The 22,439-nt window shown below is 40.4% G+C and overlaps 1 protein-coding gene and 1 long non-coding RNA gene across 3 annotated transcripts in view; one reads left to right on the top strand and one right to left on the bottom strand.

Moving 5' to 3' along the window:
- Svep1 (sushi, von Willebrand factor type A, EGF and pentraxin domain containing 1) overlaps positions 1-22,439 on the bottom strand; it is a 177,183-nt gene that overhangs the window by 95,166 nt on the left and 59,578 nt on the right. The window contains 7 exon segments of the mRNA XM_034502072.2: positions 3,786-3,915; positions 8,719-8,837; positions 10,805-10,999; positions 14,537-14,716; positions 20,503-20,644; positions 20,646-20,683; positions 21,791-21,949. Of these exon segments, the coding sequence (XP_034357963.1) occupies positions 3,786-3,915; positions 8,719-8,837; positions 10,805-10,999; positions 14,537-14,716; positions 20,503-20,644; positions 20,646-20,683; positions 21,791-21,949 (963 nt within the window).
- Positions 14,027-20,508, top strand: LOC143442441 (uncharacterized). Of its 2 annotated transcripts, none has more exons than XR_013110663.1 (5): positions 14,027-14,119; positions 14,626-15,345; positions 16,919-17,036; positions 18,511-18,628; positions 19,259-20,508. It is a non-coding gene; the product is annotated as an uncharacterized LOC143442441 (long non-coding RNA). The 2 variants fall into 2 exon arrangements; XR_013110662.1 differs by having other exon boundaries at positions 16,919-17,198.

Below are 22,439 nucleotides of genomic sequence, written 5' to 3'. Positions count from 1 at the left end.
GCCTCAACGTCTCCTCAGTGATCAACCGTAATTTGGAATTGTACTCCAGATAAATCCTTTCCAAGTTGCTTTTGATCAGGGTATTTTATCATTACAACAGAAGTGTGCCTGAAATAGTTGGCTTTGAGATGGGATGGAAAAGCCATGGTTTAAAGTACTATTTTGAATGTCATAAAAATACTGATATATATATAATACATATATTATATATATATATTATGTTACATATGTTACATAATACATATGTGTGTGTTATATAAATATGTATACAGTAAAGAAATTACACAGGAAGGGATTTCAATCACATTATAGCTTTTAGATATTCAAAGTATTCTTAATTATACACCTTTGAAGTCTGAAGTAGAAATTACTATTTTAATTTTTTTTTATGTGAGGACATAGACCAGACAGACTTAAGGAGCTTGTTTGAAGTCATTAAGTTAATAACTTGCAGTCATTTCACCAAGGCCAAGACATTTGGTCTGTTCATGAAAACATCCTGAAACTGAATGAGCTATACCCCCTGAGAATGCACGTCTTTCTGTTTTAACCTATGTTTTATGAGGAAATGTCCAGTTTCTGTCTTTCGCACTCACTCAACATTTCATGAGTATAATAACTTGGGCTTAATGCTATTCTAGATTGTTATCTCTGTAAAATAGAGTCCCTTCTGGTCACATTTAAGTCTCCACTGAATAGCAAAGCTCCCGGCCCTCAGGAGTTGCTCAAAACAAGGAGCTTAAATAAAGCAAAGAAAGGAGACTTGCTCCGGGCAGGTCACTGCTCTTTGAGAACACTGAGTCAAGTCAACTCACCTTTAACCATGCCAGCCTGAAAGCAGTCATCATTTACCCCTGACAGAATCACAAACCAGTATTCAAACATCATCTAAGCTTATCTGGTTTAGTTGAACATTTGAAAATTGGATTGTGGGTACAGGAGACAACTAGGACTTAATCTCTGTTTGTTGCAAGAAGGCAGCAGTCCTGAACGGCAGAATCAGCCTTGCAGCCTCTCTCTATACCTCTCTATACCTATCTATACCATGAAGACAAGAAGAAACATATAGGCTTTGGATTTCCCTGTTGTCTGTATCCCATGTCCTTCTCTCCTTTCTCTTTAAGAGTTTTGATTCAGCTTATGTCTAGCTAGACACCCAAGTACATATTTTCTATTTCACTATCCCAACTCTTCTTATGAAAGACTCACACTTGGCAAACTCCTAAGCCACATTTTAATGTTTGAAGTCATAAAGCCAGATAAAAAGATCTGTTTTTCATGCTGGTAAAGCCTGCATTTAACACAACATGGCAAAAGCATCTAGAAATCTAAATACTAGAAGAGTTAGGTACATTAGATTTTACTTGAATCCTGTGTTTACTTTTAATCTAAACTTATAACTCAGGCCATCAGGCCAGTTTGGATAAATTCTTTATTTTAAGCAGCTGTATAAATTTCATAGAATAAAATGAATTAGATGTATTCAATTTAAAAGCCATGAAAATAGATCCATAATAACCAGAGTGAAATGTAGGGGCTGAAGAGATGGGTCAGCATTTAAGAATACTTAATTGCTGGCCCATCTCTTAATGCTCTTACAGAAGCCCTCAGTTTTTCCCCCAGCACCCATATGGTAGTTTATAATTGTCTTTAGCTTAAATTCTAGGAAGTATGATGTGCTTTCATAATCTCCTGGGACACACGGTTCATATAAATATATACAGCCCAAACTCTCTCTCTCTAAAATTTGAATTATCTAGCTTTTACAAAGATAATGTGTATCAGGCTTTGATTTAAGTGATTTATATATCTTAATTAAAAACTCCACAATAACTGTAGCTCTGCAGTTGACAGCATCATTTTCTGGAATAGAAATCTATTACTTGCATCTGAGATGGCTGTGGTATACCCATGTGGGAAAGCCTTTTATTTTTCCCTGTTGTCCTTTTTAGACAAAGCTCCTCCTGTAGCTCGGGCTGGCCTGGAACTCGCTATGTATCCCAGGCTATATGATCTTTATGTCTTATCCTTCTAAGTGCTGGGATTACAAGCATGAACCACCGTGCCACATCCTAGATGATGTTTAATACTTTAGGTTTGAATTTCAGAAAAGAGATCCAAGATGGAGACAGACAGGTGGGGGTTGTCAGTCAACAAAACCACACAGGAAAATTACAGATAAAGATTAGAAGTCTAAAGCTGGAAGCTTGGGTGTTCAACAACATTTGAGAGCTAATGAAGAAACAAACGTCTAGGAAAGAGAAAAGGAAGAACAGGTAAGATAAATGGTGTGGAGGTTAGTACCCAACTCAGACAAGACTCAGGTGGCAGAGAAGCCAGAGGAGAAGAAAATGCAGGTAAGAAAGAGGTGGTTAAGAAAATAAGCCCAGAGGAAAGATCAAGTAAGAGAAGAACGGAAAAATGTATGCCAAGAGCAGACTTGATCTTTAGAACTTAGGATAACTTTTAAACGGCACCCCATCGTGTTCTGTATGAAGTATAATTCCTTCAGAAAATAATACTCACAGGATCAAATACATAGACAAAGTATGGAGCAGAAAGTGAAGGAAAGGCCATCCAAAGACTGCCCCACCTGGGGATCCATCCCATATACAGCCACCAAACCCAGACACTATTGTGGATGCTAAGAAGTGCTTGCTTACAGGAGCCTGATATAGCTGTCTCCTGAGAGGCTGTACCAGAGCCTGACAAATACAGAGGCAGATGCTTGCAGCCAACCATTGGACTGAGCACAGGGTCCCCAATGGGGTCCCCAATGAAGGAATTAGAGAAAGGACTGAAGGAGCTGAAGGGGGTTTGCAATCCCATAGGAAGAACAACAATACCAACCAACCAGACTCCCCAGAGCTCCCAGGGACTAAACCACCAACCAAGGAGTACATATGGAGGAACCCATGGCTCCAGCTGCATATGTAGCAGAGGATGGCCTTGTCGGGCACCAATGGGAGGAGAGGCCCCTGTGAAGGCTCGATGCCCCATTGTAGGGGAATTTGAGGGCAGGGAGTTGGGAGTGGGTGGATGGGTGGGTAAACACCCTCATAGAAGCAGGGGAGGGCTAGGGGTTTTGGGGGGGGGATCCAGGAAAGGAGATAACATTTGAAATGTAAATAAAGAAAATATCCAATAAAATAAATTAAAATAGCTATAAAAATGTGCTGTATAACAGCATGTTATATAATAAACATTATAAACTTCTACAGGTATGAAGTATTTTTTTCAAGTGGGATATTTGTGTTAAGAAGTTAAATTACACATGAGTGAAAATACTTAAATAGTAAAATCTATTTGTTTTCCATTCAATTTTTTAAAAAAAAGTTTAAATAAGCCTGGAGAATTCTTTATGAAGTGATTTGATAAGCAGTTGTATGTATTTGGTGGTACCTTAAGTAAACAATTAAGAGACTCAGATGGTCAACAGTCAGTCATAAATCTAGGAGGAGATCCTAGGAATGGCAGTGGAGAGTCACAACAAATTGTTGGTGATCTTGACAGTAACACAATCATAAGCGCAGAAGAGACAGAGTCTAGGCTTGAATGACTTTGAGAATAAATGGCAGGTAAACAGAAAGAAGTATCAGCCATCTGGAACTTTTCAAAAAGCTCACCTGAGCAGAAATAGACACAGTGACAGTTACAGGATATGGAGGGCTGCAGTGAGGGACAGCTCTGAGGGTTTCAATGCCAGGAGGAAGAACCTGGGCAGCAGACACCGATGAATACAAAGGATTGTCTTTGTCAACCACCTGCATCATTTGGAGACTTACCAATGACCTTAATGTAGAAAGTGCAGCTAGCTTGGTTACTGGATGAGTCCGTCGCGGTGTAGGTGATGGCCACTTCTCCAATTGGGAAAAGGTAAGGTGGGGTGAAGGCTGGATGGACGTGGACTGACACCTTATGGAGGTAAATAATATTTAATAGTGTCATAGTACTTTTATCTTCTGATTTATATATGATCACTAAATGATTAAGACAATGCAGGGTTTCATAAAGGGAAAAGGGGATGAAGCAAATCCTTGTGATGAATTTTTGAGACTCCTCTTTCACAGTTTATAGAGGTGGCTTACATATTGTTTCTTAGATTAAGCATAATACAGTAGAACACTTTCATACTGTTGTGCCATCTTCAGAGCATAGAATGACTTTTAAATGCTTCTATCATGTTCTGCACAAAATAAAATTTCTTTCAAAAAATACGTTGAAGAACTTTCAATTTGGTTCCAAATGTCACTCTTACAAACATTTTAATATAGCATTTAAAACATATTTTTACCTTTTCCTTACAATATCTCATCACGAATAGACTTGACCTCAGACTATCAATATTTTACTGATAGGTAATAAAATGCTCTTTCCTAAAGCATGCTAACACTCTGCATTCCCATTGTCTGGGACCATGATGTCAGAGTTCTCAGCTCTACATTATATATCTCCAACTGTGCTAAGTGAAAATTGGTGTAGGCTCCAGATTTAGTCATGTCTTTTATTTCGGGATATTTGTGTGGTCTGTGGATCAAAACTTGGGTCTCATACATGCTAGGCAACGCCCTCTGACACTGCGCTACATCCCAACCCACGTTTTTCAGTTTTCAGCAAAGATTACATTCTTGTGTTTCCATAATATTATAATATATTCTTTCTTCCCCATTAGCTTGAAAATTGTGATGTAATAAAAACTATATTAACATGTTATGTAATAAGCATCATAACCTGTCTAAAGGTTTTTTTTTTTTTTTTTGAGTTTGTTTCATTAAGAAGTTAAGAGTGGTTAAGAGCCTCCTCTTCCAGAGGTCCTCAGTTCAATTCCCAGCAACCACACGGTGGCTCACTACCATCTGTAATGGGATCCGATGCCCTTTTCTGAAGACAGCTGCAGTGTACTCATATAAATAAAACATCTTAAAAATCTTCAAATAAGAAGTTAAATGACAGATGAGTAAAAATGTTATATAGTAAAATATATTTATTTTCCATTAGATTTTAAAAGTATTTCAAATAAGCTTAGAGAGCCCTTTGTGAAGTGATTTGATAAGCATTTGTATGTATTTGATGGTATCTTAAAAAAAAAAAAAACAATTAAGAGACTCAGAAACTCAGCATTCAGTCCTAGGTCTGGGAGGGGATTATAGGAGGGGCTTCTCCTTGGGAGTGAATGGCAGTTGAGGGTTTCTGGGAAACAGGCAATCATTGTTTTCAGTGCTACAGTCACTTGTGACTTGCCCATGTTCTAGCAGCTCCTCCAACACCCAGACCCCGAGTGGGTGGTTGAGGGGAACCGGTTAAACCTAGTAGGTGTCAGTGGAAGTGAATCTGGTTCTTTGCTTTTCTTGCATAAAGGCCTTAGCGTAGAAGTTTCCAGAACGGGTTCTTCCTCCAGCTTCTTAAGCCAGCGATGCCCACAGAGCCCTTCTCCCTCCACATCTCTAGCTCTGTTTCCATCAGATCTCTGCAGCCAGAGCTGGGGCTCCCTTCCTAAGGGCTGTGGTTTTTGAGCAGGGCTCACTCAGATAACAAATGATAGTATTGCTACCTCAGAATCTAGTCTTTAATAACATCTGTAGAATTCTTTTGTTTTAGAATGAAACATTCACTGGTATTGGAGGACAAAGACACTGTTGTGGTGCTGCTGACATTACCAACTCTGACTCTAGGGAAGTCCAAGGAGGAGTTGGGTGTGGGTACAGAATAAATAAAAGAGCATCCACAGTGCTGATTTCCAATCCCCTGGACCAGCTCTGGGCTATACAGCAGGATAGAACTTTGAAGTGCATATTAAATTCAAATTTTTATTCAGATAGCAAGAGTCTTCTTTTTAATTCTTGCAAGTGGATTTTAATTACAGAAAGAAGTTGGTTTTTATATCCCAAAGTAACCAAGCCTAAGACTGGGGAAAAAACCAGTTATTTACTATTGTTTTTTTTTTCCCAGTTGAGTTTGTTCAAGTTCAGTTATACAATTATAGTTTTTTTATTACATTGCACCTATAATTTAGCATCCTACGTTCCCATTAATAAACCTCCCTTTTAGAACTGTCCTAAGGGATGGTCAGAGGAAAGGCAATGGTCTAGAGAAGGGTCCTCCCAGAAAGAAGCCCTGGTTGTTCCTTTTTTTACTCATCTTGAGTTCACGCTTTGTTGGACATTCTTACAGTAAGTTCTGAAATTGCCTTGCTTTGCTCTTTTTTTTTTTTTAACTATTTTATTTTACAGAAAAGCTACCTCACCTGTTTCATTATGTCTGTCCCAAAAAATTCTACTGGTTTTGAAGATATTAACATAACTGTGTAGATCAATCTTGCTAAAATGAATGATCATCAATCTCAAACAAGTTCTCAACATTGTTCAATAATCCTGCTCTATTTCTCTGGTTGGCCCTCTCCTCCTCTTTTTCTTCAAACTTCCAGAATATATCTCTCTCTCTCTCTCTCTCTCTCTCTCTCTCTCTCTCTCTCTCTCTCTCTGGCAGACCTCTCCAATCGTGCGTTCAGTTTGACCATGAGCCACACACATAGCTTTTCCTTGTATATCCAATCTCTTGGTCCACAAACGGGTCCTTCCATTTCTATTTCCCTTCTTTTAGGCAAATTTGTGTTCTTTTCCTTTGTGGTAGCCCAAAAGACATCCATGTCTTCTCTGGAACGTGTGAATATTACCTTATATGGCAAAAGGCATCTAGGAGATATGACTGAATTAAGAATTACAAAATGAAAACATTATCCTGATCCATCCAGATGGGTTAAATGTAGTGACCTCACTCTGCTGTTATCAGACACAGTCTGAATGACGGCAATGCTGAGACACCATGTTCACAGTGCCATTTTACTACCATTGAACCTCCTTTAATGGCAGGAGGTCTTTCTTTGACATAGTGTCTGGATTCCTGAGTACAAGTATGGTGGTTTGAATATGCTTGACCCAGGGAGTACAATGTGGTAGTTTCAGTGTGTTTGGTTCAGGGAGTGGCACTCATAGGAAGTGTAGCCTGGTTGGAGTAGGCATGGTCTTGTTGAAGGAAGTATGTCACTGTGGGGGTGGGCTTTGAGAGAGCTTCCTTCTAACTGCCTGAGGATGCCAGTCTTTTCCTGTTGGCCTTCACAACAAGATGCAGAACTCAGCTACTCTTGTGCCATGCCTGCCTAGAAGCTGCCATGCTTCTTGATGATAATGGAATGAACCTCTGGACCTGTAAGTCAGCCCCAATAAAATGTTGTCCTTTATGAGAGTTGCCTTGGTTATGGTGTCTCTTCACAGTAATGGAAAACCTAACTGAGACTTCGAGGCATTGAGCCAGTGAGCCACAGGTTCCTAGGCATGCATTTGGTCTTCTGTGCCTACGCACGGAGTGGGATCCTGTGAGCCAGGTTAGGCATTGCTTTCATGGAGTATCCTGCTTCCCTGGATCCATTCTTCTCCTACTTACAGAGCTTTTCTAAAATGACTACACATTCCCAGGTGTGTGCTATCACAGAAACTCCTCATATTCTTCCAGATAGCTTTTGTTGCAGAAGTTTAACTGACAGAGTGATGGTGACTGGGTTGGGAGTCAAGAGTCGGGCAATGGAAGTGATTTGGACTTGACTTCATGAATTGAGTATAAGAACATGAGAAGTGATTGAGAAAAACAGATGAAACACTTAAAACCCCCCGTCATTGATTTCCCAGGCAACAGAGAATAACAGACAAAGCTGTATTGGTCTGGCCTTTGAGACCCTGCCTAAGAGCTGGTAGGGGAAATGAAGACATGCTTTTTGCTTCCTACTGATGCTGCTGGGCTGTGTCACCTCAGAGACTAATTGACATACAATTTCTGTATCTGTGTACACAAAGATGCTACACTTACTGCAATGCCTCATCAGATCCTAAAATGCACCCCTGTCTGCACTTCCTTATGCTCAACATTGGTGAGGTTGCACATGTTTGTGTGCTGAATAGAAAGTAGTCATAGCGTGCCTGAGGACACCTCCTTACATTTAGTCACATTTAGTCCGGGAGGTCAGAATTTTAAAAGCTACTTTGCATGTAAATCTATTCAGCACAATTATCAGAACAATTGTTATTGTTTTGCTTCCTACCCCCAGTATGTCCTGCCTGGCTCACACATATTTATACTCAGCTGTGAAAACAAATACTGCTTAACGACATCTTCATACATCTGGACACAGTGCAGTAGTAACAGCAAACTACATTCCTAATTCCTAAATGAACCTTTTCCCTACCAGCTGATGGTTGGCCATCTGTAACCAGGAAAGTTCATACAATGTTAAAATACTGAGTAAGGCTGGATTCAGGAAAACTAAGTGAGAAGGATTGATAGCCCATCTTTCAGACTTGGTCAAAATGCAATCCTTTGGGGTCTATCATTTAAAAGACATCTTCAGAACTAGGAATCAAGGCTGGTTCCACATCTTTCTTTTTTTTAGTTTTCTTCAGAACTACCCAAGGAGTGAAAATTCATCAATGATGAGATCTTAGTGGAAAGAAATATGACAAACTCATGAAATGAGATGTTTCTGTCAGATTTTTACCTGATATTTCTATTTTAAAAATGTTGTTGCTCTCTCAGATGGGGCACCAGCATTTATGAGTAAATCAGAGAGACAGTACCACACATCATTAGGGTATAGTAGAATTTCCACGTCGCGCGTGTGCGGTTCATTTAGAATCTGTCCGTGGATATGGATGTTCACACCAGCCTTACCTTTTCACCAGAGTTGTCTTTGGCCGTTGGGACTTGCCAGGTGACATTAGCAGAGTCCTGCTGTTCCCCAGTCTTTGCCTCAATGTCATTTGGACAGCTGATTTCTGGAGCCTCCACATCTGACCCAGAAAAAAAAAAACGCAACTCAGTGAAACAGCCTGACAGGTACATTCAAGTTATTTTTAAAAGGTGGTAAAAAAAAATCTGTTTATATTAATACTTTATAATTTTAATGTGCTGATTACCATTTAATTAGGACCACATGACTATTTTGTATGGTTACCTTGCGTGACTTAAGAGTCCCTTCCTGGACTGGCCCTGCCCTGCAGCCCATGAAGTTCTTCAGTCTGCCCTGAAGTTGGACCTTTGCCTGGATTCTTTTCTTTGCCTGCCTTAATGCCTTCTTCCCCCATACTCTAGAGCAGCTGCAGGCCCTTCCATCCCAAGCTCAAAAGCTGCCCTGGTTCTCCCAAAACACTTGGCATGCTCACTCCCAGGGTCTCCATAGTCTCTGTACTTCCCAACCATGAAACACAGCATGCCATTGTGAAACAGACGTTTCTCCCCCAGTTAGTTGAAGAAAAAGCATATTTCTCACCCTGTTGTTTTATTTAGTACCTGGCAGACAGAAGGAACAAATATTTTGTATGCGTGTATGTGTGTTTTTCAATGAAACAAATGAATAAATGGAAGGAAATAAAGGCTGACAAGGACAGAAACTACCCTTGAAAATGGGGCTATCAATCAGAATTAATTAGCAGTCTCAGAATGTACTATCAAACAAGCACCAAATTAAAACTAATGATGCTTGCTACAGTGGAAAGGCTTCACACACTACAAATGCTGAGTTAAGCTTGCTAACACTGTACAGAGCCACACGGTAAAGTCAAGTTCTTGTTACGGGTTAGAATACATCTTTTACTCCTAAATGATGTTAAATGAGGTCTATAGAAGTTCCCAGATGGTTGCATCTGAATCGCATATACTGTGTCTCATCTCTAGAATTGTATTCAATTTATAGTTTCCCCTAGGAAGATGCACAGCTGCTAATCTTTTTTTAAAAAGCTATTGCAGTTTTCATTATTGTTAACTAACGACTTAGCTGGATTTGATTTTTTTAATATTTGTTTTCTCCCCATCTCCTGAGGCATGGTCGCTTGTGAATCTGACTCGTGTTCTTTGGTAGTTTCTTTTTCTCCAGAAACGTAAGTTCTCCTCATTAACTCTACAGCTTAGAAATTTCCCTGAGAGAAGACGAAGCCTGTTAACCCAGCGTTCAGGGGCTTTTGGGGGGCTAAAGATCCAGATCTCCAGGGAAAACTTTTCTATAGTGGGAAGAAAAGAAAGAAAGTTCCTTACCCCCATTCCTCTTGGCTTCTGGGTCTGTGCATTATATGTGTGCTCTTGATTTCATTCACATTTCTTAACCACAACCTCGTTGGGTAGATCAATTAACTGACATACTCAAGTTTCTTATTTATTACTTGTTTATTCCAAAGGGATCCTCGGTTTGATTCTCCAAATTAGTGATATTTTAACAATATCCATCCCAATTCTTATGTTTATATTTTTCCTCATCTTCTGGAACACACACACACACGCAATCACATACACATGCACACGTGCAATGCACATTTACTTCTGAGGACTATTTTTACACTACTTTCTATTTCTTAGGACTTTCTTGTTTTTAACACTGTCTTTGCCATGGTTTGCTCTTGCTTTTGGGTAAATGATACTGTAACCGGCTTCGAAGCGCATGTGCATGCTCTTATTATTTTAAGCCCCTTCGGGCTCATCTGCATTATATGGATCATATGTTCTTCAAAGGCCTTTATCTCCCAATGGGAGCTCTCAGTAGATTCCATCACTAGCATCATCTTCAGTTATCAATTTTTTTTTCTGTCATTCTTTTCCAACTGGATTGTTATAAGTTCATTTGCTTGAACCAGAATGTTTTCTAGTTCATATATGGCTTTTACCTCCCATTTGCCTAAGGGTTTGCAGCATGACCCACAGAGAGGCAGCCCTACTCAACACTCACACACCATTATCAGTTTTTCTCCTGCCTCACGCAGGTACCTACCTTTGCACACAGCTGCCTGAGCTTTGGCACTCCACTTCCCAGATGTGGCACATCTCACTTCTCTGACCCCAGATAAAATGTATCCTTGGCGGCAGCTTAGCTGACAGATCATCCCAGGCTTGGCCGGCTGCTTGCCGCAGCTGGGTGGAGAAATGATGACGCCCTTGGGCTTCTGGAAGGTGGCACAATGGCGTTCTGTTTCGGAGAAATGACAGACACATTACTTAGATTTCCCCAAATTAGAAATGACACAGATTCTCTTTACCTTGTACCCAAATGTAACCATGCGACCTTAGATTGACATAACTCACCTCTAAATGATTCTGTGTGATGCTACATGTACAATATATTATACAAGTGTGAAACTATATCTTTGGTTATCTCTTTTTTAATTTGTTTGTGTTTTGTTTTCTTTATGAGACAGGGCCTCATGTAGCCTAGGCTGATATCAACTGCCATTGCAGCCAAGAATGACCCTGAGCTTCTTCTCTTCTTCCTGCTTCCAACCTCCTGAGTGGTAGAATTGAAGGCATGAATGGCAACATCTGGTTTGATGTGGCATCGGACCTCAGGTTTCCTACAGAGTGGACAAGCACTCTACCAAGTGAGCTATATCCCCGGACCATCTTTTGCCATGTCACTACTGTATCAAAACCTTGAAAGTCTCTAGAATTCCACTGATTGTGACATTTCTCATCAGCTTCAGGAAACTTCATTTGCTGTTGATGATATAATTTATGCTTATGAAGGATAAACTTGACTCCATCTTTCACGGATTCAGTGATGTGTTCAGCAACTGATTTTACTTTTATCAGCTTTTGGGTTCTCTCTTTAAATGAGTGTATTTGAGAAAAGTCTTGACCTCCTCCCACAGACAACTGTGTTATAACTGGGGCCTTGACCCTTCATATTATCCTTGGCACAAAGAGTAGCAGGTGGGTTAAGGAGACTGAAGACAGAAGTGGTAAATCAAGACTGTGTGTATGACTCAAACAATCCAGGTGGCTCTTGAATTTGCTGTATTTAACCACAGATGACTTTAAACTTCTGATTCTCCTGCCTCTACTTCCCAAGTTCTTAAAGTTATAGACGTGTGCCACAATATCCATTTTTACGAGGTGCAGGGAGATGAACCCTGAACTCCGCCGTTCCTGCTAGGTAAGCACGTCAACTGAACTGCACCCCAGTTCATTTAAACCACTCTTGTGAATGTGACTTTCACCATTTGTCTTAGTTCTCATATTGTAAGTACAAGCTGCGTAATGGCTACTCTTATGACTCCCATGGACTCTCGGTATTTTGGGTAGATTAATTTTACTTTTTAGTAACCCACCAATCATGAAGAGATTGGATATCAGTGCCTCCAATCTTGTAGCTAATTATTAGGGTCGATACTAAGCAAAACTGGATGACCTCATATTCTCTTTTTCCCCAGTTTCTATAACACTGTCTATTAGTATCTTCATAGTAGTTGCAGGTTTATGGTTATTAGTTATATATAAAGTTAGTTTATAGTTCCAGGGTTTTGTTGTTATTGTTAGTAGTTACCAGGTGGGGAGCAAAATAATAATAAATTGATAATATGAATTAGATAGTTTTCTATACCAAATTGCATGGCATGAGAATTACTGGGTTTTTTTTCCCCAAAGTTTGAAGGATGTCAGTGAGATGGCTCATCAGATAAAGGTACTTGCCACCAAGCCTGATAACATGAGTTCAGTTCCCGGGACCCACAAGGGGAAGGAGAGAACTAACACTTGAAATATATCCTCTAACTTCCATATGTGTGCCATGGCATGGCTGTGAATGAGCACAAGCATGTGTGTGTGTGTGTGTGTGTGTGTGTGTGTGTATGTGTGTGTGTGCTCACATACATTCTAAAGTTTAATTCTTTCCTAGTTTGAAAAAGTCTCTCTTCATTGATCCTTCAGGCAGTTTTAGAGAGGTGATTAATACTATGAAATTATTTCCCCAATTTTTATCAGTAGTTTTTGCCTGCATTTCTGATTTCTTTTTAAATCACTCCAGGATTTGCATTTCCCTAAAAACCACGGGCCATGTGAGCAGTTTTCTATTTCTATGCAGAGGCTCATACGGTACCTCACTTATGGCTTCTCCCCCTCCCGTGTTCTTTGTTCTGACTTCTTAGGCTCATTCTACTGTCTTGTAGTCTTCTTACACTTTAAATTCTATTTTATTACTTCATTTAAAATCTTTTTCTCATTACCCTTCTACCACATCCCCCCTCCTTTTATAGTTCATGTTCTCTTATTTCAACAATTATGTCATTGTAAATTTTATATGCAACTTTTCTTTACTTTGGAATTAAACACTCAGGATTTTATTTTATTTTCCCTAAAAAGACTTTACATTTTGCTGATTCACAGTTATGTCGTTTCAAAAAGGCAAGGAGAAATCATATCCAACAAATAAAGGGATTGTTAAGTGTTTTCTTTTCTAGAAAATCCATTCAAGCTGTCGTGTGTGTGTGTGTGTGTGTGTGTGTGTGTGTGTGTGTGTGTGTGCGCGCGCGCGCGCGCGCGCGTGACTACATGCGCGTGTATCTTGCCTGTTGGAGCTGTAAAGTTCAGTGAGCTAGAAAATGGAATTCAAGGTCGGAGTCTTCTTAACAACGGAGAAAGTATTCTCTCCGTGTGGAGTGTAGTGGAGCTGAGGCTTTCAGCTGGGCACATTGTGCAGAGCTATGCCTCAAAGAGCGGCTACAGTGAGGGCATTTGAAGTTTTGCAGTGTCATGTGGGAAGAAAGGAGAAAAAAGGCTCCAAGGCTTAGAGTGGCTACAGTGTATTTCCTCATGCATCTACAGCACTATGTGTGTGTGTGTGCATACATAACACGTTTATCCACATGTATTCATCTACAGCACTGCGTGTGCATATGAACATATTTATCCATATGTATCCATCTATAACACTGAGTGTGTGCATATGTAAGTTTATCTACATGTATCAAGTGTATTTGCCAATGCATCTACAGCACCATGCCTATGTGTGTGTACATGATTATCCACACCTATTCATCTCCAGAACCATGTGTGTGCATATGCAAGTGTTTACCCATGTATATCAAGAACGTGTGTTCAGATTCAGGTCTTTGCAGAATCAAGGACTGTAGTGGGAAATTTTCCCCGGAAAGTTGGGAGGAGCTAAGGTGGGAGGAGTAAGAAGAGGAAGAGGAGGAGTAAGGAGAGGAAGAGGAGAAGGAAGAAGAGGAGGATCGAGGGAGAGGCAGAGATGAAGGAGGATGGAGAACCACGCTTGGACCGAGAGCAGTCCTGGGTAACAACTTATATCTAGGTAGTTAATTGGTTAACACTTCCAATTGTGTGGGCATCTTGTTATTGAGCATTACCAAACATGTAAAGCCTTTGGTTAATCATTAAGCATTAGAGTCTCATTTTATGCCGGGTACCACATGGATGGCAGGATGGTCTGGGCTCAGCCCAACCTTGTGGAGATTGCGTAGGAGATAGCTAGAGCCATCTCCCATGCTGGTGTCTTGTGGGTGGCAGGGCGGGTGAAACTGGCCGCCTGAGTGGGCAACCTGCCCTGGGGCGGCAGCAAGAACATGCTGCTGCAGCTCGTGGCCTCTGGCCTGGGCTAGTCCGGAACATGGCGGCTCTGTACAAGACAGATCGGGTGCAGCCGATTTAAATATCTCCCTCAGCAAAGGACAAATGAACTGTTCAGACTTCACACCTTCTGGCCACTTACCCACACACCGCGGCTCTGTGCCATCCCACTGGGCATTTCCTTGACAGGTAAGCTTAGTGTTTCCTTCTAATCTGTATCCTTCATTGCAGGTAACCAAACACAGGGTGTTGTAGGACATTTCCGCAGTAGAGCAGCTGATGTGGCCGTGTTTGGGCTGTCGGAGACGCGGGCATGTTCTCACTGCAGAGAATGTCAACAATTACATTTTACTAAATACGGACAGAAGTGGAAACTGTTATAAACAAGACAATTTTCTGTTCTTAAGTGTCAAGAGATACATAACACGCCCTCATTGTTAAAGTTGTGGGGTTCTTACCAACCTGCATCTTACTTACTATGATATGCAGATTCCAGAGCAATGGTGGGGAATTTAAATGGTGTAAACCAGCACTGTAGGAAAAGTACCATGCGTTAAGATGACGGTATAGAAGCACTAAAGAAACCTTCGTCTCTGGTGACGATAGGCTTCTTCCCTCAGCTTTGGGTTATTTACGCCATCTTCCTTTTAGATGAGAGAAAACCCTGGAGTCTTGAGGTATTGGTATTTGGAACATTGATACCAGGAACTGCTCACAAGTTGAATTCTTTCGATGCAGCACCCATTCATTTCCCTCATCAGTTCTTTAGGGAAAGATACTGAACAAAGGACAAACAAAAGGTCCGACAAAGGAGCTAAGTTCAGCTGGACTGCAGACAGTACTGTTCTTCTGCACCACAAGGCAGAAGACTGAAGAGCAGACCGCAAAGGATCCTCAACATGGCATTTGGAAATCAAGCATCTCAGGAGGACTCTCGCTGTGCTTTTATGCGTGAGCACATATCTGAATAGCATGAATGTGTATTTGTTTATTTTTATTTGAATAGCAAGAATTTGTATTCGTTTATTTTGAAACCTTTAAAAGAATAGAAAAGAAAGCTCACGAAAAATATTCGAGCGCGTACATTTATTGACTGGTTACAGGCAGAATTTATTTCATGGGAACTCGTCCAAATCACATCAACTGGCAGAGCATAGATATTAAATGAATTAAATCTAAGTTTCAGATTTATTACTCCATCGAGGAAATTAAGAATTAAGTAAGAGGATAAATATGAAACCCTGTCCTGTGCTATCTCTGGGACAATTTGTGCTGAAGGCAATTAGTAATAAGATACTTATCAAAGTACTCTCCTGCCACACAGGACTGTTACTGAATGTGACCATCTCGCAGAGTGGCGTGTTTAGTGCTGGGTTGGTTTACAAAACGAACAAGATAAATTTCTATGATTGAGATGTATAAAATGGAAAATCACACCAGGCAACTGCTTTTAGCTTCAGTTAAAAAAAAAAAAAAACCAAACCACAGCTTTCCAAAGCTAAGATGAATTGGATTGGTAACATCTCTCATGGGTACTCGGGGCAAATTAGAGTTGGTGTCACAGATACAAGATATATTACTTCTCAAATATCGGTTTTTAATAAGCTTCTATTGCTCATTAGGGAAAACAAGTCAGACACAGTCACGGTCATTTCTATTTATTTCTTAAACGTTTTCATACTCTTCATTCAAGAGTGAGTATTTATTGCAATTCTTTTTCGTAGGTACACATTTAATTACTAGATTCAGCTCACAGTTTTTTTGTTTCTCAATTCACATTTTTTCAAAGAAATTCCTGTGGTTAATTCAGACAACCGCAGCCTACCCTAATTAACGATCATTTTATACATGTGTTGACTCCCCCTACTTGTAAGACACAGTTATTACGAACAGGTTATACAACAATTAATAATTTTGAATGACTAAAACTGGAAGATAGACACAGGAACCCAGTTTTGTACTGTAAGAGAACACTCTATTATATAATATAGACAACAACCAACCTACAGATATACTGTTGGCTTCATCTTAAAGGTAAATTCATTTTTTCCCCAGATATACGTTTCCTGTGACTCTCCAAATTGTGAATTTTGTTTATTTCTGGAAACAGAGAACTTCTGGTATTAAGTGCAGGCATCTCACTGTTGAAACTTCTCCTCAGCAAACACCTAGTATCCCAGGATTTAATTTACCCTGCCGTTGGGTTTTTAGCTAGTTGTTATTGAGGCATCACCAAAGACTCCCTTCGTGGTTTAGAATGAGACACATAATTCAAAGAAAATTAAAAATGAGTGTGAGTGCTTTATGAAGAGGGATAAGTGCTCCACTCAGAGGAGCAAGAACGAAGACTGTCAATCATCACCCTCCATTACACAATACTGACAGTGTAGTATGAAGGACAAGGAGCTAGGATCCAATCTTCCCTAATGACTCTTTCCTGACCCTGTCTTAGATTTTTATTAAAATTACTCTCTGTCCCTTGTATCATACCTATAAAATACTATTTTGCCATATCTCCCCTCAGAAACAGAAGCCAGCCTTGCCCAACCGAAACATCTGAGGCCCAGACACACCATTGTTTACGAGCCATGGCTAAGGCCACAGTTGTGTCCGTGAACCTCCTCACTGCTGCTGATTTCAAGGTGCATTCCAACTCTACAGACACAAAAATAAGAAATATACATTTTGGGTTTAGTGAAATATAGCATAGGTTTTGTTGTACTAGATGTCAAGTCAATCCAGAAGGCATTGGTCATATGGTAAAGGAAGGACCCAAGTCTTCATCAGGACAAGTCTACTTAAAGGTGAGCTCAGTAGCGGCTTGGGAGTGAAGCTGCCAGAAATTTAGTCCTAAAATCCATAGTCTTGTCAAATCCTCCCTATTGAGATTAAAATGTCTATATTAGAATAGCGATTGAAGTTACAGCAAAGAGAGCAAACATGCTTTTTATTTTAATAAGTGATTCATTCAGGCCTCTGAATATATGCTTATTGTTGTACAATGTATGTTTATCAGTATGCATCTTTGACAAGTTGAAATTGTCATTTGCTGGAGTTATAACTTGGGATAGAGGGGAGGGAAAAATACATTCTATATTAGGTCTCTATTAACAGTGGTATATCTAACAGTTAATCAACAGTGCAGATGGCTGTGGTAGCTGCTATTGTAAGAGGATGGTCAAGCTAGAAATATGTTGGTCAGAACTCTTATTGTGGTCCCAAGTCAGGTTTACTCAGAAGAGAAGCCTACACTTGCTTTAGGAGACAGAAGTGTTCCGGTAGTCTCTATAGTTAGATTCAGTGACAGACAAATATATGGAGGCCCAGTGCCTTCCAACTTGTCTCTACTTGCCTTCATCCTCACAGATAATCCTGGTGACTAATGGCGGCCCATGTCCACTTCTGGCTACAGAGCCACGGGGGCATGGCTACACACAGGACAGGGCTTTCTTAGACTCCCTGGAGTGTTTTGAGTTTGTCTGGTGGCTTTCACCTCTACAGCTTGACAGACCTGGGATCTCAGATGGAGTCTTGAGGGATTCTGATGCTCCAACTTCTCTCTGGGCTTTCTAGTTCAATTTGCTTCTTAAATTGTATGAGGTTTGACCTCTCACTTGCTTCCCTGAGTGAGCCTGACACAGCCCAGGGCTAGAATGATGGAGGATGGTAGTGAACACTCCGGGCCACACCTCTCAGACTGAAGAGGCTGGCAAGAGATGAGGGCTTATGCTGATGAAGATCAAAGGCCTGAGACAAGACTCACAAACAAACAGCTTTCAGAGAGATACTATGGCCTTTTATGGCTGTTAATGGAGAGCAGAAGGCTTGGGTTTAGATTATAGAAAGCAGGGAGGCATCATCTCTGAAGGGACAGTGGACTGACCACTCCACTTTTCTGTTTTGTAAAGTTATAGGTATAAAGTTAAAAATGTCATCTTCTTCCCTGTCCATTATTTGTAGGAAGGGGTAAACACTTTACATGGTGCTGGCAGCTGCCAGTAACTGGTGACTCCAAGGAAAACGTTCAGATGTGGTCCAAACAATTGCTTCAGGAAGGATGTGTGGCTTTTACCGCTTGATAGAAAATGACCTTCCTTTAACCTCACCCTTCCACAGTGACTGTGAGACTACAAATCAATATTCCAAGTCTTTTCTCTCGGAATCCTAGAAATATATCCTTCAGACATTTCGTATGTCCAGTAAACAGCCTCGGGCTAACCGGAGCCTCTTGGAGGTAATGTTATTTGTTACTAGGAAGTCAATGCTATTTTGTGTTTTTCTGGGAGCATTCAGATATGTCGCTAAGATTATTTCCAGACATAGGTCTGTTTTTAATATTTTTTTTTCTGGCACCCGCTAACTGATTTTAAAGCGGATCTAAAGGTTTTGGTTGTGCATATTTATTTTCAAGATTTCACCTTGGGGTGATAGTCTTTGATCTTCTGTCACTGCTAGTCCTCGGCTCTGCTCACTCTCTGAATTTCTAATAAGAGAGGAATATTTCTAATGGCTATTTCTCTGTCACACCATTCTCTCTCTCTCTTTTCCTCTCTCTCTCTCTCTCTTCTTCAGAATTTATCTTTGAAATTATCCTCTACTTTCAGGAGAATTTCTCAGGTTACATTTTTTCAGTTTATTAATTTGGCTTTCAACTGTGTTTTCATTGTGTGAATAATTTGGACCCCCCACCCTGCACCACCTAAGGAATCTCATGACTCCTAGACTCCCCTCAAGCCTTTGGAATGCCACTCTTACTTTATCAATGCATTTGCCTTTGAGGCTCATCCTCAAAGCTCATTCCGAGCTTCCCTGCCAGCCATTTTGTTCAACCCGCTAACTATGGTTTCCCCTTGACTTTTTGCAGGATACACATCAGAGATCTGACTTGCACAGTTTCCTGTTTATTACTGGCTTCAATTTCAGTGGCCAATAAACACAGACAATGTGTGTCTGTGGAACTTTGGAATGCTTTTTCAAATGTGAAATGGAGAGTCAGTGAGCTTCCCCTATGGATAGAGAAGCACAGAAGTTCCCAGGAGACAGCATCCTTTACCTAGAGATCTGGGTGAATTGTGGAGTTTTCGAGAATGTGACTCCTCAGCAAAGACTGTCGACCACGGACAGAGTATGTCTTCCATGTTTAGTAATGAACAACAAATCAATTCACCAAGATGTTCAACTAAATTTGAACTTTAAAGACATCAATTATTAATTTTTACATATACCAATGTCACAAATCTAGTACATTCTACAGAGCAGCCTTAGGGGCTGACCTGCTGGAGGGAGGTCCTCAAGTCCTTGGCTTGCTCTTACCTTCCCTTGGAAAGCCTTTTCCTTCCTGCCTTGTGAAGCCTTTGGAGGTTGGGCTGTGTAGTTGTAAGTACTAGGAACTCAGATAATGGAGATGGCTAAGTAGGAGTGATCTAAGACATGATGTGGAAGCCACAACTTCAACTGCTGTTCCCACCCTTTCTCTTGCTGGCTTGTCTTGGCTTCTTGGGTTCTCACCATAATAAATTCTCCACTTTCTACAGCTGGGGGCATCTGAGTTGAAGTGCTTACATCACAGAACTCTGGCATGACTCAAGCCCTGTCTCATGGTAGGAATCTGACTATCCTAGAACTTGTCACCTCTTCTAACGTTGCTGTTATCTGTATTGTAATTTGAGTAACCTGTCCATTTACCTCTCAACCTTCCTAATGCTTTGACCCTTTAATACAGTTACTCATATTGTGGTGACTCCAAGTATAAAATTATTTCTGTTGCTACTTCATAACTGCAATTTTGCTACCGTTATGACTCGTAGTGTAAATGTCTGATACCCAGGATATCAGATATTTGATCCCTAAAGCAGTCATAACCCATAGGCTGAGGATTAGAATTGATGCTCTAGACAGACATCATCAAAAGAATATGAACGACATAGTTTGTAATGCTGAAGTCAGTAAAACTTAGCAGTTCTCAACCTTCTACAGTTTTCACTTTCTTAGGAGTATGATCTCTGAGATTGGAAAAACCAACAAATGAGTGACTAGCCTATTAAACTTTAAATTGTGAATGTGAAGCAAGACTACCAAGAAACAACATAAACAAGCCAGACTCCATACCTCTGCAGAAGCTTTCTGTCCCAGACCACAAACCATTGGGTTGACACAAATGGATGCTGCTTCCCACGAGGTCAAATCCAGGGCGACATCGGACCCCACAGGCGGCATTGAAGTGGTTTTTGCAAGTGTTTTGTATAAAAAAAACCATTTTCAGGAGGCTTCAGTGCAGGACAGTGGACAACTATTATTCAGAGATAAAATCAAAAAGCAAAGTCAGATGTTTGTCTATGGAAGTGCAATGCTTCAGTTTATTTAGCAAAGCATGCTGTCTGTCTGTCTGTCTACGTATATACATCTATATTTATATATCTTAATTCCCCATAGCTTTTCGATTTGATTTTCTAAGAGTGTTGGGAGGAAGAACCCTTACATATGGCTCCTGGTAGATATTTACTAACAATTAAAATGTAATATAGGCTGAACACTACTTTTTAAGCTTCAAAGAGCTTTATTTTGATACTGGCATAGATAAATGTAAGATTTCCTAGGCTTCCCTGCCCCCAGCCTTGATGCTGGACTCCAGGACCTCATGTATGCTAAGCACATGCTCTACCACCAAGCTATAACCCTAGTCCTTAGTTCTTGACTTTCCTAGATCATTAAATATTTTCTCTCTTATTAAGGTATAATGAAATAATGAAGAAACATGCAGCCTGGAGTGGGGACACACAACTTTAATTCTAGCACTCTGGAGGCAGAAGTAGGAAGATTTTTTTCATTTGAGGTCAGCCTGGCCTACATACAGAGTGAGTTCCAGGACAGCCAAGGCTATGCAGATAAAACATTTCCCAAAATTGGGGGGGGGGGAACCCCCAAAACAACAAAAAACACAACAAAACAAAATAAAGTAGAAAAAACAGTCTAATTGATAGAGACCATAAAATACAGTTTCTACCATGTGCTGTATGTATACTATGTAAATATTTTCTACTTTCAACATGATGGAAAATATCTATGAAAAAAATTAAATGAATTTAAGCACCACCAGAGTCAAGTCATGCCTTCTTGTTATTCAAATTCATTGCTGAAGTTGTAACATTCCTCATTTCTAAGTACACTTATGCTTTCTGCAACCACATTACTCCTATGGCCTCAGATCCTGTCTCTGAACCATGATGCTTATGTGTTTAGTGCTAACAAATGCTATGTAATAGAAGCAAACGATCTCCACTCCTGAGAAGTTAGGGATGTTAAAAATAAACCCAGTGAACTGATACTACCATCACTCTGCACCATAGAGATCAAGATTGGCTTTCCAGTTCCCATTGGTTAGCAGCAGGGAGCTTACCCTCACAGGTCTGGCCAGATCTCTGGTATCCCTCTCGGCACACGCAGTCTTCAGGGGATGTGCTTCCAGGTGGAGAGGTGTGGTTTTCATCAGGACATGGGATGCATGTGCTAATTCCTCCTGGAGAAGCTTCAGGCTTATATGTCCCTGATGGGCAAGCTGTGGGCAGACAATTGGCCAGAGAAATCCATTTACATGATATGTTCATAGAAAGTTAGAAAAATGTTTAAAATAATGCCGTGGGAGATATTCATTCTACATAGAGATAATCTTTATATAATTCAAGCAAATAAGCAACTTTAAAAATAGAATTATTTGAACTCAGTGAGAGAAGACTTGCCTAACCCTCAAGAGACTTGAGGCACCAGGGAGTGGGAAGGCCTGGTGTGTGGGTGAGGGAGTGTTGGTTGTTGGTGGGTGGATGGGTGGGAACATCCTCTTGGAGACAGTGGTGTGGGTGGGGGCACAGGAGGAGGAATAGGATGTGGAACTGTAGGAGGGCAGACTAAGAGGGGATAATGACTAGACCGTAAAAAATAAAATAATAATAAAAAAGAATTATTGTATGTATGTGTTTTGCTGGCATACACATGTGTATACCATGTGCATACAGTATCCACAGAGGCCAGAAGAGGGCATCAGATACTCT

The sequence above is a fragment of the Arvicanthis niloticus genome, chromosome 5, assembly GCF_011762505.2.
Source record: "Arvicanthis niloticus isolate mArvNil1 chromosome 5, mArvNil1.pat.X, whole genome shotgun sequence".
NCBI lineage: Eukaryota > Metazoa > Chordata > Mammalia > Rodentia > Muridae > Arvicanthis > Arvicanthis niloticus.
The sequence above is the reverse complement of the archived record's forward strand: the minus strand, read 5'-3'. Positions and strand labels throughout refer to the sequence as shown.